Source organism: Phyllobates terribilis, unplaced genomic scaffold (genome assembly GCF_046119375.1).
Source record: "Phyllobates terribilis strain yellow unplaced genomic scaffold, ASM4611937v1 Scaffold_13__5_contigs__length_258822181, whole genome shotgun sequence".
NCBI classification, from domain to species: Eukaryota; Metazoa; Chordata; class Amphibia; order Anura; family Dendrobatidae; genus Phyllobates; species Phyllobates terribilis.
Genome location: NW_027362773.1, coordinates 110,108,448 through 110,129,433, shown reverse-complemented (window position 1 = coordinate 110,129,433; position 20,986 = coordinate 110,108,448). Strand labels below are relative to the sequence as shown.

The following is a 20,986-nucleotide window of genomic DNA, read 5'->3' as shown; positions in this document are numbered from 1 at the left end:
GGATGGTGAATGTTGGTGGACGGCCATTTTCAGGTCTCTCCAGAGATGCTCAATTGGGTTTAGGTCAGTCAAGAGCCCTGACCCTATATTCTGTGTGTGCGGGTATATATACTCTGTGTGTATATACCCCAACAGTAAATGCACGCACACAATATATACCCCCCCACACACACACACACACACACATAGAGTATATATACCCCCATAGTAAATATATATACACACACAGTAAATATCTCTCCCCCGCCCCTCCATGTAATTTTCGGTGTCTTCAGCTCCAGTGTGGAGCACTTACCACCACCGAAGATCTTCGTGCTGGGCGCCGGTGAGTGACGTCAGCAGCGTGATCACATGACCTGAGAGACGCCAGTACAATCACTGAGAGCCGGCCCACTGCAGCTTCTCTAAGCCGGGGGGTGGCAGAAGGCAGCCACCGGTGGGGGGGGGGGCACCTCGGACCGCCGCATTAGGCTGCCTGCGCCCGGAGGAAAAGGCCCCGCGTGCCCCCCCCTGATATGCCCCTGATCCCAACACAGTATGATCCCCCAACTGTGACTCCCACACTGCCCTCCATGCACTATAATGGGCCTACATACAGTATGATGGCCCACACTAACCCTCCAAATAGTATGATGGACCCCACACAAACCTTCACACCGTATAATTGCTTTCATACAGTATAATGGCCCCCCACATAGCCCTCAAACAATTATAATGGCCCCACATAGCCTTCCATATAGTATAATACACCACTGATAATCCTCCATATAGTATAATGCCTCCCCCATAATCCTCCATATAGTATAATGCGCCCCCATAATCCTCCATATAGTATAATGCGCCCCCCATAATCCTCCATATAGTATAATGCACCCCCCATAATCCTCCATATAGTATAATGAACTTCCCATGGTCCTCCATAGAATATAATGCACTCCCCATAGTCCTCCATACAATATATTACACACCCCATAGGGTAAAATACAGCCCCCATATAGTGTAATGCACCCCACAGTCCAGCAGCATTATGGACACCACGTACTCACTGATTTTAAAACACTGTATATTTTAAATAAGACGACCCGAGTATAAGCCGAGGCCCCTAATTTTACCACAAAAAAATGGGAAAACTTATTGACTCGAGTATAAGCCTAGGGTGGGAAATGCAGCAGCTACTGGTAAATTTCCCCATCCTGCTATGCTTGGCTCCTTCATCACCAATCCTGGTATGCATGGTACCCCTCTTCCCCCAATCCTGGTACGCATGGCACCCCTCATCCCCCAATCCTGTTATGCATGGCCCCCTCATCCCCCAATCCTGGTATGCATGGCTCCCTCATCCCCCAATCCTGGTACGTATGGCACCCCTCATCCCCCAATCCTGGTATGCATGGCCCCCTCATCCCCCAATCCTGGTATGCATGGCCCCCTCATCCCCCAATCCTGGTATGCGTGGCCACCTCATCCCCCAATCCGGGTATGCGTGGCCTCCTCATCCCCCAATCCTGGTATGTATGGCAGCCCTCATTCCCCAGTCCTGGTATGTATGGCACCCCTCATCCCCCAATCCTGGTATGCATGGCCCCCTCATCCCCCAATCCTGGTATGCATGGCCCCCTCATGCCCCAATCCTGGTATGCATGGCCCCCTCATCACCCAATCCTGGTATGCATGGCCCCCTCATCCCCCAATCCTGGTATGCGTGGCCACCTCATCCCCAATCCTGGTATGCGTGGCCTCCTCATCCCCCAATCCTGGTATGTATGGCAGCCCTCATTCCCCAATCCTGGTATGCATGGCACCCCTCATCCCCCAATCCTGGTATGCATGGCCCTCTCATCCCCCAATCCTGGTATGCGTGGCCCCATCATCCCCCAATCCTGGTATGCGTGGCCACCTCATCCCCCAATCCTGGTATGCGTGGCCTCCTCATCCCCCAATCCTGGTATGTATGGCAGCCCTCATTCCCCAATCCTGGTATGTATGGCAGCCCTCATCCCCCAATCCTGGTATGCTTGGCTCCCTCATCCCCCAATCCTGGTACGTATGGCACCCCTCATCCCCCAATCCTGGTATGCATGGCCCCCTCATCCCCCAATCCTGGTATGCATGGCCCCCTCATCCCCCAATCCTGGTATGCGTGGCCACCTCATCCCCCAATCCTGGTATGTATGGCAGCCCTCATTCCTCAATCCTGGTATGTATGGCACCCCTCATCCCCCAATCCTGGTATGCATGGCCCCCTCATCCCCCAATCCTGGTATGCATGGCCCCCTCATCCCCCAATCCTGGTATGCGTGGCCACCTCATCCCCCAATCCTGGTATGAGTGGCCTCCTCATCCCCCAATCCTGGTATGTATGGCAGCCCTCATTCCCCAATCCTGGTATGTATGGCAGCCCTCATCCCCCAATCCTGGTATGCTTGGCTCTCTCATCCGCCAATCCTGGTATGCGTGGCTCCCTCACCCCCCAATCCTGGTATGCGTGGCCCCCTCATCCCCCAATCCTGGTACGCGTGGCCCCCTCATCCCCCAATCTTGGTATGCCTGGCCCCCTCATCCCCCAATACTGGTATGCATGGTCCCCTCATTCCCCAATCCTGGTATGCATGGTCCCCTCATTCCCCAATCCTGGTATGCGTGGCTCCCTCATCCCCCAATCCTGGTATGCGTGGCCCCCTCATCCCCCAATCCTGGTATGCATGGCACCCCTCATCCCCCCATGGGCGGACATACCGCCTGTGCAGTTGCACCGGGGCACATGGGGGCCCTTGCAGGCAGAGGTGTACTGTCCATAGCAGGGGCCCCCCAGTGCTGTTCTACACCGCGCCCCTCTCTCTCTCCAGCACGCAATCATTCTGATACAGAGCTGGGGAGAGAACGGAGCACTGAGAGCTTCCAGGGGGCGTTTTCTGCAGGAAGAGAGACGCAGCCAATGAACGCTTTCCCAGCCAGATTGAGGAGAGCGCTCACTGGCTGCAGCCTCTGGCCTCCTGCATGGCGCCTCCCAATGGTGAGTACTCACCTGTAGCCGGGCACCGGGCCACACAGCACTGGGGACATTAGTGGAGGAAGGAAGAGCAGGACTCACTGCGGCTTCTGTTCCCTCCATTGTTACGCTCTCAGCAGCAGCAGCAGCATCCTGTCACATAGTAGAGATGGGGGAGGAGGGGACGGCAAGGAGCTGGTATCAGACAGTCATCTCTGCTGTGCCCCATCCCCCACAGTGGGTTAAGCAGCTCTTTACAGCAGAGCTGTGAACTTTGCGGCAGAGCTCCTCCAGGGCTGCCCAGCTGATATAGAAGATGTGTGTGTGTATGTCTATGTATGTGTGTATCGGTATCTATGTATGTGTACCTGTATTTGTGTGTATATATATATATGTATGTGTGTTTGTGAGTCAGGGCCGGCTCCAGGTTTTTGTGGCCCTCAGTTGGACCCTTTAAACACATACCATAGTGTATATATGTATACCATCAGGGTCGGACTGGGGTGTCTGGGGCCCACAGGGAGAACTGACTCTAGGGGCCCACCTACAGCCATATGCAAATATCTGTTATCCGCTATCCCTGTTATAGTGGAGCATTGACTGGCGGCTCCTGCACATCTACTGTGCGACACTAACTGGGATGTACAATTACGGTAGTTTGCATTAAAGGGCTTCTTTGGTTAAAACAAGTTATCACCGATCCATGGGCTCTACAGGATAGGTGGTAACTTATTGATCGTTTGGGTCCGAACATTGGAAAACGCACCTATCAGAAGAATGGGGAAGTTTTATCCCTGACAGGACACTTATCCCCATTTTAAAATGCAGCGGCAGGTGGGACGTCTGACCGCAGCTCCATTCATTCTCTTGGGGGCTTCCAAAAAAGAGCAGCGCTCACAGCCACTTTAGGAATGAATGGATCAGTGGTCGCATCTCACATGAGCTCCAGTCTAATGGGGAGAAAAACTCCACATTCTGCCAATTGTGTCCCAGCAGTCAGACCCCCACCAATCAATATTATCACTGATCCTGTGGAGAGGTGATTACTTGTTTTCACCGGAGAACCCCTGTAAGTGCATCTCTGCTGCTCTGGTCCAAGTATTTAATCTCTAAGGCCACGGCCCCACTATCAGTATTTGGTCAGTATCCGGTCAGTATTTTTTTTTCAGGAGTGGGAGCCAAAACTAGATGAGGAAATCAGACAAAAGGTATAATAGAAACAAGTCACCAATTCTGTATTTATCACCCACTACTTGTTTTGGCAGCGACTCCTGAGAAAAAATACTAACCAAATACTGATGGTGGGGCTGTGGCCTAATGGAAAAAAATCTTTTCCTAGTTAATATCAGCAAGAACAAAATGACCGCCATACACAACACAGTTCACTATATCAACACCAATAATACCACATACAAAAGGGACAAATATCGCCACACCATGACTAGATCACATATTACCACCACATAGTGACTGAATAATACCACATACAAAGAACAAATACGGCCACACCATGACCAGACCACATATTACCACCCCAAAGTGACCAAATACTACAATACTGATCATGAATACAAACCACAATACTAACAACACTGTTATTGCCACCAGCGACATTATACACAGGAGCTCTGTATATAGTGTTAGTGTACAGGTAACACAGTGATCACCAGTGACATTATACACAGGAGCTCTGTATATAGTGTCATTGTACAGGTAATACACTGATCACCAGTGATATTATACACAGGAGCTCTGTATATAGTGTTCGTGTACAGGTAATAAATACAGTGATCACCAGTGATATTATACACAGGAGCTCTGTATATAGTGTCAGTGTACAGGTAATACAGTGATCACCAGTGACATTATACACAGGAGCTCTGTATATAGTGTATACGTAATACAGTGATCACCAGAGACATACACAGGAGCTCTGTATATACTATACACACACGTGATCAGAATTGTTGGTACCCCTCGTTTAATGAAAGAAAAACCCACAATGGTCACAGAAATAACTTGAATCTGACAAAAGTAATAATAAATTTAAAAATCTATGAAAATGAAGAAATGAAAGTCAGACATTGCTTTTCTGCTTCCACAGAATTTAAAAAAAAATTAAACTCATGAAATAGGCCTGGAAAGAAATTATGGTACCCCTGAAAATAATGTGACAAAAGGGACATGTTAAATCAAGTTGTGCCCACTAATTAGCATCACAGGTGTCTACAATCTTGTAATCAGTCAGTGGGCCTGTATATAGGGCTACAGATACTCACTGTGAGGTTTGGTGACATGGTGTGTACCACACTCAACATGCACCAGAGGAAGCAAAGGAAAGAGTTGTCTCGGGAGATTAGAAAGAAAATTATAGACAAGCATGTTAAAGGTAAAGGTTATAAGACCATCTCCAAGCAGCTTTATGTTCCTTTGACTACAGTGTCACATATTATTCAGAAATTTAAGATCTATGGGACTGTAGCCAACCTTCCTGGACGTGGCCACAGGAGGAAAATTGATGACAAATCAAAGAGACGGATAATATGAATGGTAACAAAAGAGCCCAGGATAACTTCTAATGAGATTAAAGGTGAACTTCAAGCTCAAGGAACATCAGTGTCAGATCGCACCATCTGTCATTGTTTGATCCAAAGTGGACTTCATGGGAGACGACCAAGGAGAACACCATTGTTGAAAAAAATAAAAAAGCCAGACTGGAATTTGCCAAACTACATGTTGACAAGCCACAAAGCTTCTGGGAGAATGTCCTATGGACAGATGAGACAAAAATGGAAGTTTTTGGCAAGGCACATCAGCTCTATGTTCACAGACAGAAAAATGAAGCATATCAAGAAAAGAACACTGTCCCTACTGTGAAACATGGGGGAGGCTGTTATGTTCTGGGGCTGCTCTGCTGCATCTGGCACAAGGTGTCTTGAATCTCTGCAGGGTACAATGAAATCTCAAGACTATCAAGGGATTCTAGTGAGAAATGTGCTGCCCAGTGTCAGAAAGCTTGGTATCAGTCACAGGTCATGGGTCTTGCAACAGGATAATGACCCAAGAATGGCTAAGAGGAAAACATTGGACTATTCTGAAGTGGCCTTCTATGAGCCCTGACCTAAATCCTATTTAGCATATTTGGAAAGAGCTGAAACATGGAAAAGGCAACCTTCAAACACGAGACAACTGTAGCAGTTTGCTCATGAGGAGTCGGCCAAAATACCTGTGGAGAGGTGCAGAAGTCTCATTGACAGTTACAGGAATCCTTTGATTGCAGTGATTGCCTCAAAAAGTTGTTCAACAAAATATTAAGTTAAGAAGAACCATCATTTCTGTCCAGGCCTATTTCATGAGGTTAATTTTTTTTTTAAATTCTGTGGAAGCAGAAAAGCAATGTCTGACTTTCATTTGTTCATTTTCAAAAGTTTGTAATTTATCAGATTCAAGTTATTTCTGTGACCATTGTGGGTTTTTCTTTCATGAAACGAGGGGTACCAACAATTTTGACCACGTGTGTAGTGTAAGTGTACATGTAATACACTGACTCACCAGTGACGTCTCTAGGTGAAGTCCTTCATCTTCGCTTTTCTTCTTCATCAGGCACAGACGGCCATCACTTCTTCCAGCCAGGAATCGACTATGCAGAAAATAACACACAGTTATCAATAACTGATCTCTTCTAGAGAATATTCCCACTCCCCCCCCGACTTCTACACTACACCAGTTGAAGAAAAAAAGCAACATAGTGCCACCCAGCACAGTAACAGGACTCCTCTTTTGTCCCATCCCATGGAAAACAGTTTCCTAAAAAGTAAATTATATTACTGAAGTAATAATGTAATAATAATAATTGGAATCTAAAGTAACAATGTTCCCCACTGGCCACCATAAACTAATAAAGTATGTTCCTCAATCTGGCCCCCAAACAGTAATTAAGTCCCTTGTCCAGCCAGGCACCCCCATATGTCCCTTCTGGCCCCCATATGTCCAGGGTGGCCTCTCCATATATTTATCCTAGCCCACATGTATCGAGCCTGCCCTCCCCCCTCCATATATCCATCCTAGTCCCCATGTGGCCAGACTGCCCCCCCCCCCCCCACATATCCATCCTTGCCTCCATGTTTCCAGCCTGCCCCTCCATATATCCATCCTGGACTCCATGTATCCATCCTGACACCCCCCTGCATATATCCCTTCTGGCCCCCATTTGTCCAGTTTGACCCCTCCATATATTTATCCTAGCACACGTGTATCGAGCCTGCCCCCTCCCATATACCCATCCTAGCCCCCCATGTGGCCAGCCTGCCCCCCACATATCCATCCTTGCCTCCATGTTTCCAGCCTGCCTCCCCATATATCCATCCTGGACTCCATGTGTCCAGCCTACCCTCTATATATCCATCCTGCCCCCCCTGCATATATCCATCCTGACACCTCCCCATATATCCATCCTGCCCCCCATATATCCATCCTGGACTCCATGTGTCCAGCCTGCCCCACCCATATATCCATGTGTCCAGCCTGCTCCCCCTACATATCCATCCTGGCCTCCATGTGTCCAGCCTGCCTCCTCATATATCCATCCTGACACCCCCCATATATCCAGCGTGCCCCTCCATATATTTATGTTAGCCCACGTGTATCAAGCCTGCCCATCCACATATCCATCCTAGCCCCCCATGTGTCCAGCCTGTCCCCCCCATATATCCATCCTGGCCTCCATGTGTTCAGCCTGCCCCCCCCATAGATCCATCCTGGCCTCCATGTGTTCAGCCTGCCCCCCCATAGATCCATCCTGGCCTCCATGTGTCCATATTGCCCCCTCCCATATATCCATCCTGGCCTCCATGAGTCCAGCCTGCCCCCCCCATGTATCCATCCTGGCCTCCCATGTGTCCAGCCTGCCCCCCCATATATCCGTCCTGGCCTCCCATGTGTCCAGCATGCCCCCCCATATATCCATCCTGACCTCCATATGTCCAGCCTGCCCCCCATATATCATCCTGGCCTCCATGAGTCCAGCCTGCCCCCCCCATATATCCATCCTGCCCACCCCCCCTTTGCCTGGGTCCAGCCAGGGTCCCCCCTTGTGTGTCCAACCAGGGTCCCCCCTTGTGTGTCCAGCCAGGGTCCCCCCTTGTGTGTCCAGCCAGGATTCCCCCTTATGTGTCCAGCCAGGGTTCCCCCCTTATGTGTCCAGCCAGGGTTCCCCCCTTATGTGTCCAGGCAGGGTTCCCCCTTGTGTGTCCAGACAGGGTTCCCCCCTTGTGTGTCCATACGGGGTTCCCCTTTGTGTGTCCATCCGGGGTTCCCCCTTGTGTGTCCAGCTGGGTTTCCCCCCTTGTGTGTCCATCCAGCTGGGCTTCCCCCCTTGTGTGTCCGTCCAGCTGGGCTTCCCCCCTTGTGTGTCCGTCCAGCTGGGCTTCCCCCCTTGTGTGTGCGTCCAGCTGGGCTTCCCCCCTTGTGTGTCCGTCCAGCTGGGCTTCCCCCCTTGTGTGTCCGTCCAGCTGGGCTTCCCCCCTTGTGTGTCCGTCCAGCTGGGCTTCCCCCCTTGTGTGTCCGTCCAGCTGGGCTTCCCCCCTTGTGTGTCCGTCCAGCTGGGCTTCCCCCCTTGTGTGTCCGTCCAGCTGGGCTTCCCCCCTTGTGTGTCTGTCCAGCTGGGCTTCCCCGCTTGTGTGTCTGTCCAGCTGAGCTTCCCCCCTTGTGTGTCTGTCCAGCTGGGCTTCCCCCCTTGTGTGTCTGTCCAGCTGGGCTTCCCTCCTTGTGTGTCTGTCCAGCTGGGCTTCCCCCCTTGTGTGTCTGTCCAGCTGGGCTTCCCCCCTTGTGTGTCTGTCCAGCTGGGCTTCCCCCCTTGTGTGTCTGTCCAGCTGGGCTTCCCCCCTTGTGTGTCTGTCCAGCTGGGCTTCCCCCCTTGTGTGTCTGTCCAGCTGGGCTTCCCCACCTTGTGTGTCTGTCCACTGTCCAGCTGGGATTCCCCCCTTGTGTGTCCAGCCAGGGGCCCAGACCATTACATACACACACACACACACACACACACATACACCTCTTACCTTCCTGCGATCCCGTGCGCCGTCCTCCTTCTCCTGAGTTGCGCGCCTCCTTCACAGCAGGCGCATGACTATGACGTCATAAGCCGGCCGGCGAAGGGAGACGCGCAGCTTCAGCTGCTTCACAGGGACGTGCGCCGCGGTGGTTCAGGTAATGAACGCCGCGTGCGCGTGTCCCCGCATACACTGTGCCTGCGCTTTTAAAGGGCCCGTGCCCCTTAAAACCACAGGATTTTTTTTTTGCTCTCTTCTCCCCCTCTCCTCTGCAGCAGGGGGCGGGGCCCACCGGGAAAATTCCCGGTATCCCGCCAGCCCAGTCCGACCCTGTATACCATGATTCATGATACACAGATACAGCAGAGAAATATATATACTATACAGACCAAAAGTTTGGACACACCTTCTCATTTAAAGATTTTTCTGTATTTTCATGACTATGAAAATTGTACATTCACACTGAAGGCATCAAAACTATGAATTAACATAGTGGAATTATATACTTAACAAAAAAGTGTGAAACAACTGAAAATATGTCTTATATTCTAGGTTCTTCAAAGTAGCCACCTTTTGCTTTGATGACTGCTTTGCACACTCTTGGCATTCTCTTGATGAGTTTCAAGAGGTAGTCACCGGAAATGGTTTTCACTTCACAGGTGTGCCCTGTCAGGTTTAATAAGTGGGATTTCTTGCCTTATAAATGGGGTTGGGACCATCAGTTGTGTTGTGCAGAAGTCTGGTGGAAACACAGCTGATAGTCCTACTGAATAGACTGTTAGAATTTGTATTATGGCAAAAAAAAGCAGCTAAGTAAAGAAAATCGAGCGGCCATCATTACTTTAAGAAATGAAGGTCAGTCAGTGCAAAAAATTGGGCAAACTTTGAAAGTGTCACCAAGTGCAGTTGCAAAAACGATCAAGCGCTACAAAGAAACTGGCTCACATGAGGACCGCCCCAGGAAAGGAAGACCAAGAGTCACCTCTGCTTCTGAGAATAAGTTTATCCGAGTCACCAGCCTCAGAAATCGCAGATTAACAGCAGCTCAGATTAGAGACCAGGTCAATGCCACACAGAGTTCTAGCAGCAGACACATCTCTACAACAACTGTTAAGAGGAGACTTTGTGCAGCAGGCCTTCATGGTAAAATAGCTGCTAGGAAACCACTGCTAAGGATAGGCAACAAGCAGAAGAGACTTGTTTGGGCTAAAGAACACAAGGAATGGACATTAGACCAGTGGAAATCTGTGCTTTGGTCTGATGAGTCCAAATTTAAGATCTTTGGTTCCAACCACCGTGTCTTTGTGCGACACAGAAAAGGTGAACGGATGGACTCTACATGCCTGGTTCCCACCGTGAAGCATGGAGGAGGAGGTGTGATGGTGTGGGGGTGCTTTGCTGGTGACACTGTTGGGATTTATTAAAAATTGAAGGCATACTGAACCAGCATGGCTACCACAGCATCTTCCAGCGGCATGCTATTCCATCCGGTTTGCGTTTAGTTGGACCATCATTTATTTTTCAACAGGACAATGACCCCAAACACACCTCCAGACTGTGTAAGGGCTATTTGACCAAGAACGAGAGTGATGGGGTGCTACGCCAGATGACCTGGCCTCCACAGTCACCAGACCTGAACCCAATCGAGATGGTTTGGGGTGAGCTGGACCGCAGAGTGAAGGCAAAAGGGCCAACAAGTGCTAAGCATCTCTGGGAACTCCTTCAAGATTGTTGGAAGACCATTTCCGGTGACTACCTCTTGAAGCTCATCAAGAGAATGCCAAGAGTGTGCAAAGCAGTCATCAAAGCAAAAGGTGGCTACTTTGAAGAACCTAGAATATAAGACATATTTTCAGTTGTTTTACACTTTTTTGTTAAGTATATAATTCCACATGTGTTAATTCATAGTTTTGATGCCTTCAGTGTGAATGTACAATTTTCATAGTCATGAAAATACAGAAAAATCTTTAAATGAGAAGGTGTGTCCAAACTTTTGGTCTGTACTGTATGTATAACCCTTATGTATATAGTGTAATGTCTAGTGTGCCCCTTTTTGATGTTGTTTTTGCAGCCACCCGGTGAGGTCTAAAGATAAAAAATAAAGCAGAGATCCCGACAAGACATGGAAAGTTGACTTTTCCTTCCATCTGTGACTTTTACAATATTTCTTTCACAGCTCTGAAATCCGGAGAAAAGATCTGCGGAATACTAACGCTGCAGCCAAAATGGATGAAGGAGAAATGGATGTGCGGGGTGATGAGCGGAGTAAAGGGGACATTCCCACAGGTAACTGCCTCGGTTAGGAATCACCATTAAATAACGCAGAGAAGACTAACAATCTCCTCATTCACCAGACAATTTTGGGCTGAAGGTTTTATTCTTGTGTTTTTTCTGTTTTTCAAATGTTGATTCCCCCATTTAAATGAAATACAGATGATATCTGGTGATAATGTGACAGCGCTATTTGTGACAACGCCGCTGTGCATGTATAACATGGATGTAAGATACAGATTTTAGAGGAAGAAAATAGTAAAAAAAAATTTGAAGCAAAAAATGTGGTAAAATATTTAAGAACATGTCTGCTGACACTGTTATGGAGGGGATCTCCTGATGCATTGTTATGGGGGTGGTCTGCTGCTGATGGTCACAGGTTGTGCAACACTTATATTGGGACAGCAGTTTTGCACAACATGTGTGGCTCTGCGTCTGTTGCCAAACTACAGCTCCCATCATCCCAACCTGTCCAAGCATGATGAGAGTTGTAGTTTTGCAACAGCTGCAGTGCCTGGACTGTGGGTGGGCAGGGTCTTAGGCTCTGCCGTAGCCCCTCCGCATTTGTATGAGGCACCATTTTTAAATTTTGCGCTAGCGCCACCCTTGCTGTGGGCAGCGCTTGCGCACATTCATGACCCGGTGTTTTCCAGTAAAATGGAACGGGGGGCGGCAAATGCTCCAATTAAACTCCGGTGGTCTCCAGCAAAATGGCACGGTGGCAGCGCATGCGCAAACTGGCATCTCAGCTAATGACAAGCTGAGCTCTCGATCTGCTCATGCGCCACAATCGGCGCCATTTTGCTGGAGACCACCAGAAGGGCAGCCCTGTTCCTGCCTCCTGTAACCCCACTTCACCGCTGCCTCCCCCCACAGTGATCCATGTAAGCTACATTCGGACTATAAGACGCACCCCATTTTCCTCCCAACTGTTGGGGAAAAAAGTGTGTCTTATAGTGTCAGGGATTCACACGATCCAGAGTAATCACAGAGACCACACACTGTAATCTCTGGAGCCAACAGCTCTCTGCTGCCCCCTATGGTCCGGACAATTACACGATTGGCCTACTATCAACCGAGGGGGCCGCAGGTTGTTCTCACTTATTAGTTATCGGTAAGCTAACAGTGAGCGTACGGCATACACACCTCTGAATTCCAGCGCATGGAATATGTGTATATACCCCCGTACGATTACTGCCAACTTCTTGATAACCCAAGAAAGATTATTAGCTGCCACCACCAATCAGCTTCTTTTTAACCTTTTAAAATACAATATAGGCCGATTGGATGCATTATAGGTAGCGTGTGGCTTTGGGGGAGGCACGATTACAGAGCAAAAGAAACAGAACTATTAAATTTTATATTTAATCCAAAAGGAGGCAGTGTTTATAAAAATATACAAAAGATTTTACAAAGGAGAAAAAACAATACAGCATATACAGTTACAGAAAATAAAAAGGATTAACAGAAGAACTTGCTATACCGATTGTAGAAACGATTAAGTTTAGCCGAGGGAGAGCACTCTGATTGACCGTTACGGAATTTGGTCCCTGCTTACACGAAAATATGTATCTCTCAGCACGAACCCAGATCATCATCCGGCTTGATCTTTTATGCTAAATTGGGCCCCATCCACACACTCCCCCTGTGGACTGAGTTGTGGGCTGGTCTCAGCCTTTCATGATTTTATTAAATCCAGAATTTCTGCGATAACTCCTTGCTGGTTGATCACAGAAGTTAGCAAGTGATGGCATGTTTTTTTATTGGGATTTTATCTTTCTTTAGATATCAAACATGACATGGCTGCTGTCAGTTACCTTTTCTCTATTGAGTTACAGCTCACCGGCAGGGCTCACAGATTTGAAAAAACATGCATACTGTTCCCCAATTAGCCCTGCCGCTAAAAATATATGTTCCATCACAATCGGAATTATAGAAATTACCATATGCTATATTTTCCTTTGATGCCTCAGTGTCTGGCAGATGTCTAGGGATGAAAGAAATATGCAAATGTGAATGTCCATGAGTGTGATAGATTCCCTTTGACGCTTAATGAGATGTTTCCTATCTCTTTCAGTTTTTGTTCTCTTTATCTCTAATCAAATACACATTTTCATTCAGTCCCTGGCCCATATGCTAAACGGTGTCAATTCGTCACACATGTCTTTATTACTAAGCACAATATGCATCTTCCTCACCTTTGTGCTACCATGGGCTTTCTTTTGCATGGTAATTAACCTGGATAATTAACTTTGTCTTGACTTCTTGTGTACACTGCCATTTTACATAGAAAACCAGGCAATGTGAACTGAGGTCTAAGATGGTAGACATGCAAGAAATAGGAGCATGTTCACACTAGCAAAAAAGAAACAAAACCTACAAAAGACAAAAGACAAAAATATATCTCATACCCTACCATCATTATATATAAATGTAAAGCAAAGTTGCATAATAAATATAGGGTACTTAGTGAACTATTTTTGATCAAAAAAAGTATACAAGCCGTCCCACCAGCGGCAAGGTGACCCTAAATTGGGACGGTACCTATACTGCCTATATTAAAAACCTTACTGTATATCAAAGTTGAAGTAATGCATATAAAAGGGTAGACAAATAGGACCGGGTCCCAACTCCAGACCACCCAGGCCCGTGGTAAGCTACATATATACCAGTCAGCTTAACAAAGGGGATGCCACACCCTTAAATTGCACAGAATGCAAACAAGACAAAAAACCAGGCAATGTGAACTGAGGTCTAAGATGGTAGACATGCAAGAAATAGGAGCATGTTCACACTAGCAAAAAAGAAACAAAACCTACAAAAGACAAAAGACAAAAATATATCTCATACCCTACCATCATTAAATATAAATGTAAAGCAAAGTTGCATAATAAATATAGGGTACTTAGTGAACTATTTTTGATCAAAAAAAGTATACAAGCCGTCCCACCAGCGGCAAGGTGACCCTAAATTGGGACGGTACCTATACTGCCTATATTAAAAACCTTACTGTATATCAAAGTTGAAGTAATGCATATAAAAGGGTAGACAAATAGGACCGGGTCCCAACTCCAGACCACCCAGGCCTGTGGTAAGCTACATATATACCAGTCAGCTCAACAAAGGGGATGCCACACCCTTAAATTGCACAGAATGCAAACAAGACAAAAAACCAGGCAATGTGAACTGAGGTCTAAGATGGTAGACATGCAAGAAATAGGAGCATGTTCACACTAGCAAAAAAGAAACAAAACCTACAAAAGACAAAAGACAAAAATATATCTCATACCCTACCATCATTAAATATAAATGTAAAGCAAAGTTGCATAATAAATATAGGGTACTTAGTGAACTATTTTTGATCAAAAAAAGTATACAAGCCGTCCCACCAGCGGCAAGGTGACCCTAAATTGGGACGGTACCTATACTGCCTATATTAAAAACCTTACTGTATATCAAAGTTGAAGTAATGCATATAAAAGGGTAGACAAATAGGACCGGGTCCCAACTCCAGACCACCCAGGCCCGTAGTAAGCTACATATATACCAGTCAGCTCAACAAAGGGGATGCCACACCCTTAAATTGCACAGAATGCAAACAAGACAAAAAACCAGGCAATGTGAACTGAGGTCTAAGATGGTAGACATGCAAGAAATAGGAGCATGTTCACACTAGCAAAAAAGAAACAAAACCTACAAAAGACAAAAGACAAAAATATATCTCATACCCTTTTATATGCATTACTTCAACTTTGATATACAGTAAGGTTTTTAATATAGGCAGTATAGGTACCGTCCCAATTTAGGGTCACCTTGCCGCTGGTGGGACGGCTTGTATACTTTTTTTGATCAAAAATAGTTCACTAAGTACCCTATATTTATTATGCAACTTTGCTTTACATTTATATATAAGGATGGTAGGGTATGAGATATATTTTTGTCTTTTGTCTTTTGTAGGTTTTGTTTCTTTTTTGCTAGTGTGAACATGCTCCTATTTCTTGCATGTCTACCATCTTAGACCTCAGTTCACATTGCCTGGTTTTTGTCTTGTTTGCATTCTGTGCAATTTAAGGGTGTGGCATCCCCTTTGTTGAGCTGACTGGTATATATGTAGCTTACCACGGGCCTGGGTGGTCTGGAGTTGGGACCCGGTCCTATTTGTCTACCCTTTTATATGCATTACTTCAACTTTGATATACAGTAAGGTTTTTAATATAGGCAGTATAGGTACCGTCCCAATTTAGGGTCACCTTGCCGCTGGTGGGACGGCTTGTATACTTTTTTTGATCAAAAATAGTTCACTAAGTACCCTATATTTATTATGCAACTTTGCTTTACATTTATATATAATGATGGTAGGGTATGAGATATATTTTTGTCTTTTGTCTTTTGTAGGTTTTGTTTCTTTTTTGCTAGTGTGAACATGCTCCTATTTCTTGCATGTCTACCATCTTAGACCTCAGTTCACATTGCCTGGTTTTTTGTCTTGTTTGCATTCTGTGCAATTTAAGGGTGTGGCATCCCCTTTGTTGAGCTGACTGGTATATATGTAGCTTACCACGGGCCTGGGTGGTCTGGAGTTGGGACCCGGTCCTATTTGTCTACCCTTTTATATGCATTACTTCAACTTTGATATACAGTAAGGTTTTTAATATAGGCAGTATAGGTACCGTCCCAATTTAGGGTCACCTTGCCGCTGGTGGGACGGCTTGTATACTTTTTTTGATCAAAAATAGTTCACTAAGTACCCTATATTTATTATGCAACTTTGCTTTACATTTATATATAATGATGGTAGGGTATGAGATATATTTTTGTCTTTTGTAGGTTTTGTTTCTTTTTTGCTAGTGTGAACATGCTCCTATTTCTTGCATGTCTACCATCTTAGACCTCAGTTCACATTGCCTGGTTTTTTGTCTTGTTTGCATTCTGTGCAATTTAAGGGTGTGGCATCCCCTTTGTTGAGCTGACTGGTATATATGTAGCTTACCACGGGCCTGGGTGGTCTGGAGTTGGGACCCGGTCCTATTTGTCTACCCTTTTATATGCATTACTTCAACTTTGATATACAGTAAGGTTTTTAATATAGGCAGTATAGGTACCGTCCCAATTTAGGGTCACCTTGCCGCTGGTGGGACGGCTTGTATACTTTTTTTGATCAAAAATAGTTCACTAAGTACCCTATATTTATTATGCAACTTTGCTTTACATTTATATATAATGATGGTAGGGTATGAGATATATTTTTGTCTTTTGTCTTTTGTAGGTTTCATTTTACATAGAAGAAGCTTTTTACATGGCTATTTCCCATCCTTACAGCAAATGGGATAGGGGAGGGGGGGGCGAGGGGTTTGGTGAGAGAGGGATTTCATGGATTTTTGATATTTTCTGACATATAGTTTAAAAAATACAGTATGTGAACGAGGTCGATATCTTCATCATCTGCTGTCATTATTCATGAGGGGAAAGTATTTGCCCAATTTTAAGACTGAGTGCGATTAGACTCCCATCAGGTTACTTTACACAGCACAGAATATGGAGCTAGGAACCTAAATAAGGGGATGATTTAAGGATGGATAATCAGCGCTAAGAATGTCGCCAGGGACCGGGAGGAAGAGTCCAAGATGATAGATCATCAATAACACGTAACCAAGCTCACGGGGGAGGAAGGGTGTTAATCTTGGTTAGTGTTTTATATGATATCCATCGCTGCTCCAGATGATTAGTGAACTAGGTGGAGATTCACTAAAATCTTGTACAAAGGTAATTGTCTCATTGTCCCAGCAACTTATAACAGGAAGTAGAATATTGCAAAGCCAGCAAATGGTTTTTTTTTTTACAGATTTACAAATTTTTATTGGTCACTTTTATTCCAAAAAAATTGGTATCACCATAATCATACTGACCTGGAGAATCATTCTGCCCGGTCATTTATACCAAACAATGAACGCCGTGATTGCGGAATTGTGTTTTTTTTGTGCAGTTTTCACAATTTTTTTCTCCATTTTCCAGTCCATTAAATGGAAAAGAAATGGTGTCATTCAAAACTATGACTCATCTTGCAAAAAAACAAACCTTTGTACGGCTGCGGATCTGGAAAAAATAAAAGTTATGGCTCTTTGAAGAAAGGAAGGAATAAACAAAAAAACAGAAAATTGCCATGTTGTCCTCTACTATGATTATTGACAGCCTAAGTATAGGTAATCATTATCATAGTAGTGGACAGCACCTTTAAGGGTCATTTAACAATTGCAGATATTGTCCCTAATTGGTTATTAGAAGTTGATTTGGGCTTATATAGATTCATTGTGATTGTAGCAATGCTTTGTTACCTTCCTCTTATGCATTTTTTTTATTATTAAAACATCCTCTTATTCCAGGAGGAAGGGCTGCTCGTATAAAACATGCGATCAATGTCAAATTACAAATGCTTTATTGTCTATTATTGATTGGATGTTTATACTGAGCAATGATGAGGAATGAACATTAGTACAATTGATTGTTTTCCAACCATCTCCCCAAGTAAATGACACTTTAGTCAGTTAATAATAGAACGTTTGCTACATACCTTGCAATTCATATGGATTTTTTTCTATTTACATAAATATATTGTTGATGGTAAATATTATTCAAAACTCATAAGTTTTATTTATGGCTGATGATGGTACAAGCAGCTCAGAAGGATGTGATATCTTCCAATTTTAAATCAGATGATTATATTAAAAAAGTACTATCTTCTATTACAGCAAAGAATGTTAAGCAAAAGGAAAGTCACAAAGGAAGTGTAGAGGAACAAAGAAGTCCCGCAAGAGAGAAACCGTTTTCACATTCAGAAAGTGAGAAATGTATAACAGATAAATTACATCTTATTACACGTGAGAAAATTCACACAGGAGAGAAGCCATATTCATGTTCAGAATGTGGGAAATGTTTTGCTCAGAAATCAAATCTAATTACACACGAGAGAATTCACACAGGGAAGAAGCCTTTTTCCTGTTCAAAATGTGGGAAATGTTTTGTTCAGAAACTAGATCTTATTACACATAAGAGATTTCACACAGGAGATAAGCCTTTTTCATGTTCAGAATGTGGGAAATATTTTGCTAATAAATCAAATCTTATTACACATGAGAGATTTCACACAGGAGAGAAGCCATTTTCCTGTCCAGAATGTGGGAAATGTTTTGTTCAGAAACTAGATCTTATTACATATGAGAGAATTCACACAGGAGATAAGCCATTTTCATGTTCAGAATGTGGGAAATGTTTTGCTCAGAAATCAAATCTTATTGTTCACGAAAGAATTCACATATGAGAGAAGCTATTCTCCTGTTCAGAATGTGCGAATTTTTTTGCTCCTAAATCAGCTTTTCTTCAAAATCAAAGAATTCACATTAGAGAGAAGCCATAGTCATGTCTACAATGTTTTGTTTAGTAAATATTAATTGACTTTTACTAACTCTTTCTAGTGAGAATGGGAAAAAAAGTAAATTCTGCCATTCTTTCTTCGGATTTTGTTTTCCGATGTTTACTGTGTAGTAACAATAAGTATGAAATATGTTAATACGAATTAGAAATAGAATTTTAAAACAAGTTTTACAGTGGGTATGGAAAGTATTCAGACCCCTTTAAATTTTTCACTCTTTGTTTCATTGCAGACATTTGGTAAATTCTAGAAAGTTCATTTTTTCTCATTAATGTACACTCTGCACCCCATCTTAACTGAAAAAAAACCCAGAAATGTAGAAAAACTCAAATATCACATGGTCATAAGTATTCAGACCCTTTGCTCAGTATTGAGTAGAAGCCCCCTTTTGAGCTAGTACAGCCATGAGTCTTCTTGTGAATGATGCAACAAGTTTTTCACACCTGGATTTGGGGATCCTCTGCCCTTCTTCCTTGCAGATCCTCTCCAGTTCCGTCAGGTTGGATGGTGAACGTTGATGGACAGCCATTTTCAAGACTCCCCAGAGATGCTCAATTGGGTTTAGGTCAGGGCTCTGGCTGGGCCAGTCAAGAATGGTCACAGAGTTGTTCTGAAGCCACTCCTTTGTTATTTTAGCTGTGTGCTTAGTGTCATTGTCTTGTTGGAAGGTGAACCTTCGGCCAAGTCTGAGGTCCAGAGCACTCTGGAAGAGGTTTTCATCCAGGATATCTCTGTACTTGGCCGCATTCATGTTTCTTTCAATTGCAACCAGTCGTCCTGTCCCTGCAGCTGAAAAACACCCCCATAGCATGATGCTGCCACCACGTTTCACTTTTGGGATTGTAATGGGCAGGTGAAGAGCAGTACCTGGTTTTCTCCACACATACCGCTTAGAATTATCATTTCTCATAGTCTGGGAGTCCTTCATGTGTTTTTTGAGCAAACTCAATGCAAGCTTTCATATGTCTTGCACTGAGGAGAGGCTTCCGTCGGGCCACTCTGCCATAAAGGCCCGACTGGTGGAGGGCTGCAGTGATAGTTGACTTTGTGGAACTTTCTCCCATCTTCCTACTGCATCTCTGGAGCTCAGCCACAGTGATCTTGGGGTCCTTCTTTACCTCTCTCACCTAGGCTCTTCTCCCACGATTGCTCAGTTTGGCTGGACGGCCAGGTCTAGGAAGACTTCTGGTGGTCCCAAACTTCTTCCATTTAAGGATTATGGAGGCCACTGTGCTCTTAGTAACCTTTGAGTAATGCATAAATTCTTTTGTAACCTTGGCCAGATCTGTTCCTTGCCACAATTCTGTCTCTGAGCTCCTTGGGCAGTTCCTTTTGAGCTCATGATTTTCATTTGGTCTGACATGCACTGTGAGCTGTGAGGTCTTATATAGACAGGTGTGTGCCTTTACAAATCAAGTCCTATCAGTTCAATTAAACACAGCTGGACTCCAATGAACGAGTAGAACCATCTCAAGGAGGATCACAAGGAAATGGACAGCATGTGACTTAAATATGAGTGTCTGAGCAAAGGGTCTGAATACTTATGTGATATGTGAATACCATGTGATATTTCAGTTTTTCTTTTTTAATAAATTTGCAAAAATTTCTACATTTCTGTTTTTTTTCATTCAAGATGGGGTGTAGAGTGTACTTTAATGAGAAAAAAAATGAACTTTTCAGAATTTACCAAATGGCTGCAATGAAACAAAGAGTGAACAATTTAAAGGGGTCTGAATACTTTCCGTACCCACTGTATATATAAAAAAAAATTGTGTTGCCCCATATTGAAATCTATAACTTTTTTTTAATGTTTCCACCAATGTCTCTCTTTGGAGTCTTGTTTTGTCTGGAATGAGTTGAAGTTTGTTACTATTGCATTTATTTTTATTGTATTTTTTTGTTAATTTAGCTGGAAATAAAACAAACCAAAACACCCTAATAAAACCACCATCATTTCTACATTTTTTGTGTGTTTTTATTACTGTGCAGTAAAAAAAAATGAAGAGTTCATGTTATTTGATGCTTCATTATTAGTGATGAGCGAGCACTAAAATGCTTGAGTACTCGGTACTTGAATCGAGCAGGTCGGATGCTCGGATTGGCACCACTCGAGTACCGAGTATAATGGAAGTCAATGGGAAACTCAAGCATTTTTCCTTAAGACCCTAACAAGGAGGGCAGGAAAATCTCTGAAATGGATGGAAACAGCGCTCAAATGGAATGGGAACAGCCTGGGGAAGACACTGGATGCATCTC

At 44.6% G+C, this 20,986-nt stretch overlaps 1 protein-coding gene across 2 annotated transcripts in view; it reads left to right on the top strand.

Moving 5' to 3' along the window:
- The window catches only part of LOC141174548 (uncharacterized), a 28,627-nt gene extending 7,952 nt beyond the window's left edge, over window positions 1-20,675 (top strand). Inside the window, exons 1-3 of one of the 2 annotated variants that reach the window (XM_073659484.1) lie at window positions 2,888-3,013; window positions 11,210-11,319; window positions 18,051-20,675. In XM_073659484.1, the coding sequence (XP_073515585.1) occupies window positions 11,259-11,319; window positions 18,051-18,619 (630 nt within the window). In that variant the 5' untranslated portion in view covers window positions 2,888-3,013; window positions 11,210-11,258 and the 3' untranslated portion in view covers window positions 18,620-20,675. Of the gene's footprint in view, window positions 1-2,887; window positions 3,014-11,209; window positions 11,320-18,050 lie in introns of those variants that run through there. The other variant, XM_073659485.1, reaches the window with a different exon arrangement.
- Window positions 20,676-20,986: the final 311 nt, after the last annotated feature.